This window comes from Otolemur garnettii, unplaced genomic scaffold (assembly GCF_000181295.1).
Source record: "Otolemur garnettii isolate 467f Iridium unplaced genomic scaffold, OtoGar3 scaffold00223, whole genome shotgun sequence".
NCBI classification, from domain to species: Eukaryota; Metazoa; Chordata; class Mammalia; order Primates; family Galagidae; genus Otolemur; species Otolemur garnettii.
Genome location: NW_003852618.1, coordinates 1,540,879 through 1,549,192, shown reverse-complemented (window position 1 = coordinate 1,549,192; position 8,314 = coordinate 1,540,879). Strand labels below are relative to the sequence as shown.

At 42.3% G+C, this 8,314-nt stretch overlaps 3 protein-coding genes across 3 annotated transcripts in view; 1 reads left to right on the top strand and 2 right to left on the bottom strand.

Annotated features, from left to right (window-relative positions):
• Window positions 1-998: 998 nt before the first annotated feature.
• Window positions 999-8,314, bottom strand: part of LOC100956128 — a 46,403-nt gene continuing 39,087 nt past the window's right edge. The window contains exon 4 of the mRNA XM_012812770.2: window positions 999-1,421. Within this exon, the coding sequence (XP_012668224.1) occupies window positions 1,085-1,421 (337 nt within the window). The 3' untranslated portion in view covers window positions 999-1,084. The remainder of the gene's footprint in view (window positions 1,422-8,314) is intronic.
• Window positions 3,816-6,138, bottom strand: LOC100940363 (histone H2A type 1-D). The gene is made up of 2 exons (XM_012812788.1): window positions 5,711-6,138; window positions 3,816-3,918 (listed from the first exon to the last, which is right to left on the bottom strand). The coding sequence occupies exon 1, from the start codon at window positions 6,110-6,112 to the stop codon at window positions 5,720-5,722; it is 393 nt and encodes a 130-aa protein (XP_012668242.1). The 5' UTR covers window positions 6,113-6,138; the 3' UTR covers window positions 3,816-3,918; window positions 5,711-5,719.
• Window positions 6,363-8,314, top strand: part of LOC100941637 (histone H2B type 1) — a 7,135-nt gene continuing 5,183 nt past the window's right edge. Inside the window, exon 1 of the mRNA XM_003801856.3 lies at window positions 6,363-6,803. Coding sequence (XP_003801904.1) covers window positions 6,400-6,780 — 381 coding nt within the window. The 5' untranslated portion in view covers window positions 6,363-6,399 and the 3' untranslated portion in view covers window positions 6,781-6,803. The remainder of the gene's footprint in view (window positions 6,804-8,314) is intronic.

The window sequence follows — 8,314 nt, the reverse complement described above, 5'->3', positions numbered from 1 at the left end:
AAAAAAAAAAAAAAAAGAGATAGCCAAGTGAAAATTTAAAAAACAATTTTCTAATTTTTTCCCAAGTAAAGTATTGCCTCTAATCATAATCTTCCTTAATATTTTGCATGTGTTTAAACATACACAAGTATCAAGTTTTAAAATATATAAATCTTGTTTTCTCTCCGTATGATATATATTTCAGCAGTTGACACTTCAGTTCGTAAATCTGCTGTAGCTTGTTTTCCCCCAACAGTCACGTTTTCAACTTTGGCTTTGTGATTTTTTTTTTCTCTAATTTCTGAGGCCTCCTAAGGAAGGCCTTCCAGTTTAGAACTGGGTTAATATCCTACTCTCGCTTAATTCCTCTTCCTCTGTGTACCAAGGGTCACTTTTTAATAGTCTTTCTTGGTTGAAGGGTTACCTTGTAAATATTTTATCCTGTAGAACCCTTCAGCAATGCGACTACTTTTCCCTTACAGTTAAAAAGCTTTTCAGTACATCCTATCCTCACCCATTCTGTTTCGTGGGAATTACTTGCAGTTGTTCTCTAAGTGCTCTATAAACCTTCCAGATGTGTGCTAATTAGAACCAGAACAAGGAGCTAAGGACATCTCAACCAAAACTCACCAATTAATATAGCAAACCACCAGGCCTCCGTGTCATCAACAGGCACCCAAATTTTAAAGTCTCTGGTATACTGAATACTCCATGTTTCATTAACTGCCTAAGCGACGAAGGGTACCGCCCATCGCTTTCTATAGCATACACAGGCTAACCAGTCTTCACAGAAAGGTTGTATGCTGTTTTAACTCTAGCGCACACCTTAATTGTGGTCCAGGACACAACTGCTTTACTGTGGACAGTGCTAAGGACTTACAGTACTTTAATAGTAACGTTTTGCTGGATCATAATTAGCCAATCAATCTTTACCTAGCTTGTCGCGGCAGACCCACATGCCAATGGAGGCTTGAATTGCGCAGACGCGGAACAAGTAAAACCAGAAAAACACGAGCAGATAGTTAAGTGTAATGGCTCCTTAAGAGAGAAGATGGGGGGCCCTGAAAAGGGCCTTTTGGTTAGAAAACAGAAACGAAGAGCTTACTTAACCACCAAAACCGTACAGAGTGCGGCCCTGGCGCTTGAGCGCGTACACCACATCCATGGCCGTGACTGTCTTGCGCTTGGCGTGCTCGGTGTAAGTAACAGCGTCCCGGATTACGTTCTCCAGAAAAACTTTAAGCACCCCACGAGTCTCTTCATAGATGAGGCCGGAAATACGCTTAACACCGCCGCGGCGGGCCAGACGCCGGATCGCGGGCTTGGTGATGCCCTGGATGTTGTCCCGCAGTACCTTACGGTGCCGCTTAGCTCCACCTTTACCAAGGCCCTTCCCGCCCTTGCCACGTCCAGACATGATTATAAAAGCCGAAGTCACGCCTCTCACAAGCTTTATGAAAGCTGTGCTGTGAAGCGGCCCTTTATACACGCGTTGGCGGACCGAATTGAGAACCCGAAAGGAGGCGGGAAGTTCCGCCCCGCTGGGGGAGGGAAAAATCTAACGCACCACCACCACCACAAGAAAGGCTTGTTTTTCCTTGTTTTACCGCGCTGTTTTGTTACTGTTATAAGGGCTTAAAAAATTACTTTTTGAATGCTAAAAGATATTGTGGGAAATACACAAAAATGACAAGCGATAAAATAACATTATCTCATCACTAGATTACTGCTAGCTAATAATATTTGGGGGAGCAGATAAATGCACGTATTTTTCATTTGTAATCTCTTTACATTGATTATATTTTAACCAATTTCTCTTATTTAAAGAGAAAAATGATTTTTAACGTCTGTTTATCTTTCCTATGATTTCTCAATACAATGTTAATCAATTTTCTCTCTCTCTCTTTTTTTTTTTTTTTTTTTTTTGAGACAGCCTCAAGCTGTCGCCCTGGGGAGAGTGCTGTAACATCACAGCTCATAGCAACCTTCAACTCCTGGACTCAAGCGAGTCTCTTGCCTCCGCCTCCCAAGTAATTGGGACTACAGGCGCTCGCCTCAACACCTGGCTATTTTTTGGTTGCAGCCCTCATTATTGTTTGGTGGCCCCAGCTGGATTCGAACCTGCCAACTCAGGTGTATGTGGCTGGCGCCTTAGCCGCTTGAGCCACAGGCACCGAACCAATCAATTTTCTAATAATTTGTTAATCAGCCACATTTTTGAAATGATAAACTTCTTTTCCACAGTTAACATAAATGTGCTTCTTAATTATACTTGGGACCAATACTGAAATTTCTATTTTTTTAATTATATTAAAATTTTGAATTTTTGTTTTTATTAAAAGCCTTACATTTTAAATGGCAGATCTCCTATTTTCTTTTCCAAATTTCTTAATCTAGTTTCACCTGGATTTCTTTTCTGAACAACTTTTGAATGATTTTGTGAAGTTTGAATGAATCTCTGAGATTTTGAGCATAATTGCATCAAAGTTATAAATTGGAGTAGAATTAAAATCCTTAAAAGAACAACTTCTTATGACCAGAAACAGTGTTTTTAGGTTTTTTTACCCTAACCACTATATAAACAAAAATTTTCTAAAAAGTGTTTTGGGGTTGCCTGTGGTTCAAGGAGTAGGGCGCCAGCCCCACATACAGGGGGTGGTGGGTTCAAGCCCGGCCCCTGCCAAAAAAAAAAAAAAAGCTTTTTAAAAAATGATCCACCTAAAGATTTAGTTCTCAACAATATTTAATATGGAATAATTTTTGCATATAGTTTTTGTCTTTTTAAAAACAAATACAGGGTTATGCTCTGAAATTCTTTTAACAGGAATGAAAATTGTAAAGCTTCTATTAATACAACTATCCTCTTGAAACCTGTTTTTCTTCATTTGTTGTAGAAAGTGCTAAAACTCTGTCGATAGGGAAACCTGGTTTTCAATTGAATCTTCTTACTGACCAGACTTCAGTTTACTAGTTTATGCTGTCTAAATTTTGTTTATCTATAAAGTGAGATTAGGGTAATAACAGAACTCTTCTGGTACAGAAAATGATTCCCCTCTGTATGGCACTAGGTCAAGCTGAATGCTTTTGAAAATTGGAAAGGAGCGCGGGGAGGGTGGGATTCTTCTAACCTAGTTTCCCCTAGCACCCCGAAGGCAGGAAAGGACTGTCTGGACTGTCCTCATCTGACTGGTGGCTCTTTAAAAACTGAAAAGTGGTTAAAGCACAATTGCCTTCTATCCCCGCCCAGTTACCTCATTATCTATTTGTGGGAAAGGAAGACTGAAAAACGCTAGCACATCTGGATGGACTTTTCCACAAGATGACCCCTGCCTCTCCAGCTCATTCAATTTCAGAGATAATTAACAAGTTAATTTATCTCTGTAATCCATTTATTCTCCCTACTAATCATTTACTGCCCCTTAAAAGAATTGTCTGCCTTCCCCATCTCTTGTGCCCCTTTGGGGAATTGGATTAATCACTTTGTGATTCCTCCCTGCGCACATTAAAAAAATTGTATGCCATTTTCTCCTCTTACTCTGCCTCTTGTCGGTTGATTTTTAGTGAATCTTCAAAGGGTGAAGGGGAAGTTTCTCTTGGTCCTTACAGGATTTAACCTTGAAAGTCACTGACAGGATCAATGGAGGCAAAGCCAGGGGCAAGGGCTCATACTTATAATTCCAGCACTTTGGAAGTCTGAGGTGGGAGGATTGTTCCGGTGTAGAAGTTCAGGTAACACTGAGCTGAGATTGTGCTGTTATGCCCAGGAGTCTCTCAAAGACCACAGACAGACAAACAGAATATAAAGAGGAGTTCTTTTACTGAAGAGCTGGCCGGCGACTGCCTCAGTGTCTCAACATGAGGTTTTGGAGAGCAGCCTCGAGTTGTCTGTAGCTCTGGTTTTTATAGGGCAAATTTTTTCCAGGGGGCAAGCAAGTGTTACTACAGAAGATAAAACAGCAGTTAAAGGGGTAGAGGGAATCAGAAGGGTAGGGCAGTTAGTCATTTTATCAATGCTATGATCACAAGAGCCATTAGTGATTTTTCTTCCTTTCAAAATAGGTACAAATACCCTGGGGGGAAATTCAGGGAGGAGAACTTACAGGTAAGGGTTGTAAAGAGCTTGATCATAAAAAGCTACAATCACTAGGGCCACAATCACAAGCAAATGAATTTACAGTTACACAGTGGAAAGGCAGACAAGAGGAACTAGTTTTGAAGGAAAAAGGGAGTAAATAGTAAAATGGAGTCAAGCTTGTTCTTTTAACATTTTAGTATCATATACAGATTGTACGAAGACCACCTGAACATAATCAAGAGTTGTTGTCATGTTAGTGACTTTATACACAATACTAATAATTCTAACAGTTCTAACCAGGTCCACTTAAAATACCATAAAATGGGCAGGGAAGCAACCAGAACCAGTTTTATTTAAAACAATAAAATGTAACAAAACAATGTAGTCAGGCCGGCTTTGCCTCCCCACTGATTCTCCGGAGTGAGTTACAACAAAATGGAGTTAGGCCTCCTTTTCTTTCACCCTAGCAGTGCACCTGCACTATATCCTGAACAAAAGGGAGACCATATCTCAAAATAACTCCAAATAATTAATTGAGGCCAGTGACACACACCTAATTGTCGTTTCAGTCCAAGGCATATTATTTGCATGTGATTGCAATTGAGATTTAAATACAGTAGTTACAAATGTTCCTAAAGACTCAATAAATTGATTGCAACGAACAAGAAATACCTACACATTACGTGGAGAATAGCATTTCTCTAGCTAAAGTGGCTAGATCTGAGGGAGTAAATTATGGCAAAAAGCAAATAGTTAAAATTGACACAAACAGGACCATTATGACTGACAGAAGGTAAAGAATGTGATTTACAAGATTCACAACTTACACCTTATTTTTTAGGTAACATGTTCTTCCTAGATGGTCTTCCTAGATGTAATCCCAGACCATCAGTTACATAGGCTATACATAGGCAATACATTATGAAATTATTTATTCAGTCTAACTTCAAATTGCTGTAGACATTATCTGTATTAATGTTGTACTCCCATCTAGAAGAGTGCCTGACACCCCACAGATCCTCAGTTAAGGTCGTTAGAACTGGTGTAAAAGGTAGGTCTAAACACTCATAGGTTCCTTAATTTACCCTTAAGGATGAGAGACCCCTAAATTTTGCTTGTGTTCATCAGCTTCTTAATCTCTTTCATATTCCAAAACAATTTAACTTCAAGGGCACTTTGGTTTCGCTTCGCCCTTTATACCTAGGTTACAAAACAAACTCTTTGTAAAAAAAATTTTTTTTTTTTAAAACAGAGCCTCAGGCTGTCTCCCTGGGTAGAGTGCTATGACATCACAGCTCACAGCAACCTCCAACTCCTGGACTCAAGCGAGTCTCTTGCCTCAGCCTCCCAAGTAGCTGGGACCACAGGCGCCCGCCTATTTTTTGGTTGCAGCAGTCGTTGTTGTTTTGGCGGGCCCGGGCTAGATTCCAACCCCCCACCTTAGGTGTATGTGGCTGGCGCCTTAGCCACTTGAGCCACAGGCGCCGAGTCAAAGCCATTGCTTTTAGAGTGGCACGATGATACTGTACTAGGAAAATTGGAAACTGATTCAGCAATTGCACAATGTTGAACACAGCTCCTCTTAGAGAAAAAGTAAGTGGTTCTGAAAAGAACCTTTGGGTTTAGACAGAAAATCGATTAAGAAAAGCAAATTACTTCAGGCCTCTACTTGCCCTTGGCTTTATGATGACTCTCAGTCTTCTTAGGCAGTAGCACTGCCTGGATGTTGGGCAAGACGCCACCCTGCGCGATGGTGACTTTACCCAAAAGCTTATTCAGTTCTTCGTCGTTGCGGATGGCCAGCTGCAAGTGGCGCGGGATGATGCGCGTCTTCTTGTTGTCGCGTGCAGCGTTGCCTGCCAGCTCCAGTATCTCAGCAGTCAGGTACTCCAGCACCGCCGCTAGGTACACCGGGGCACCAGCCCCGACCCGTTCGGAGTAGTTTCCCTTGCGGAGCAGGCGGTGCACACGGCCCACTGGGAACTGCAGCCCCGCCCGAGATGAGCGGGTCTTAGCCTTGGCACGAGCTTTGCCACCCTGCTTGCCTCGTCCAGACATGACACCTGGTAAGTCGGTCTGAGTGTAGCCTAAAGTAACTTTTCCGCAGTCGCGCTACTTATAGTCATTGCTGGACGCAAAAACGAAGCTATGCCATTGGCTAAAAATACAGTTGCTCTTAAACCAATAGAATTGTCGTTTGAAATACACTTATTTTGATTGGACAGTTATTATATGACGTTTAGTGGACTCGCCACTACATTAGACACACTTGACTCGCTGCTCTTTCCGTTTCAAGAGCTGTGAGGAGGGCATTTGGAGAACTACACTCCTTTCAGCGCTTGATCATGCCTGAGCCCGCGAAATCCGCTCCTGCCCCTAAGAAGGGCTCCAAGAAGGCGGTGACCAAAGCCCAGAAGAAGGACGGCAAGAAGCGTAAGCGCAGCCGCAAGGAGAGTTACTCCGTGTACGTGTACAAAGTGCTGAAGCAGGTCCACCCGGACACCGGCATCTCTTCTAAAGCCATGGGCATCATGAATTCGTTTGTCAACGACATTTTTGAGCGCATCGCAGGCGAGGCATCTCGTCTGGCGCATTACAACAAGCGCTCGACCATTACCTCCCGGGAGATCCAGACCGCCGTGCGCCTGCTGCTGCCGGGAGAGCTAGCCAAGCATGCTGTATCCGAAGGCACCAAGGCCGTTACCAAGTACACCAGCTCTAAGTGACGTGCAGGTCCGCTGAGCTATCGGTCAGTCTTCTCCCACGCCCCAAAGGCTCTTTTCAGAGCCACTCAGTCTTCCAAAGAGAGCTAGCACTTCGCTTCTTTAAAGGGGATATTTCTTGCTGAAAAGAACAACTGGTTTCATTATTAGGGCGCTTGTTAGGAAATTTCTTTGCATTGCATTCTACTGCACGCTGCAGTAACGCTGGAGACAATTTTACATGAATTTATGTCACGAAAAAGGTTAGCAGACAAACCCAAGTTAAGATTCAATGTCCTTTATCCCAAAACAAAAACGTCAACCTGCTAAAATATTGTTAGTAATGTATTGGGCACTCTATCCTTCATTTTCGTGTGCACTTTACTAATGAATGAGTCACGTGGCACACAGAAACATTTCATTACTTTAGTTTCGTTTTCTTTGGGAGGTAATGCTGTTTCTCTTGTCCTGTTTTGGAGTTTGGATTTGCCGAGAAAAGCAAAAGGAAAAAAAGCCTGAACCCATTTATTGTCCGAGTCAATCAGAGTCCTAGTTGGTATCAATGGCCAATCCAGACGCTGCCACGGGCAATTGGAATAAAAGTTCATCGCTGGTTTCTATTGTGACTCTTATAAATAGGAAAACTCGGCGTTGTGGGTTTGTGGAAGGAACCCTGTTTTATCCATTCCCTTTTTCTTTCTTTCTTTCTTTCTTTCTTTTTTTTTTTTTTTTTTTTTAGATCAAGTCTTAACTCTCAACTATTTAATATCAACAGGCTAGAGTGCTGTGGCCTCATCCTGACTCATACTAACCTCAAACATCTGGCTTCAACCAATCCTCCTGCCTCAGCCTCCCCAGTATTGAGACTACAGGCGCATGCCATTATGCCTGGCTAATTTTTCTATTTTTAGTAGTGATAAGGTCTTGCTCTTGCTGAGGCTAGTATCAAACTCTGGAGCTCCAGTAATCCTACTAGGCCTCTTACAGTGCTAGGATTCCAGGCACCCACAGTGCCTGACCCATTCCCTTGTTTCTCTTAAGTGGAATTCCTTTTGATGAACATGATTACTTCCTACCTTCCTGTTTGGGTCTGTCTCTTGTTTTTTTCCTCTCTGTGTCACTTGTATTTACTATTTCTTTGTTAACTACAAGAAATTTAAAAAGAATAAGTATCAGAAAGTAGAGCAGAAGAAGGGGTGTTGCCCACTATCCCTCAACACCCTCCCCGCTCCAGAAATCAAAATGAGTTTCTCTATTTTAAGCCTTTAAATGGCATATTTAACACTATTTTGGTCTGTGCCAGGAATCAAGTGTGAGAATTCTTTAATATTGAGGTTTTTGATAATGTGTTTTATCCAATTATGGTATTCCAGTGACCCAACAATTTGACTCTTAGGTGTATGCATGAGAGAGTATTCTGCACATATACAACAGGAGACATGCAAGAATAGACCAGTGCTGGCTCGGCACCTATAGCTCAACCGGCTAAGGCGCCAGCCACGTACACCTAAGGTGGCGGGTTCGAATCCCCAGCCCGGACCCGCCAAACAACAATGAC

Excerpts from the sequence above, each read along its gene's own strand:
- LOC100940363 (XM_012812788.1), bottom strand. The coding sequence starts at position 6,112 with ATGTCTGGACGAGGCAAGCAGGGTGGCAAAGCTCGTGCCAAGGCTAAG.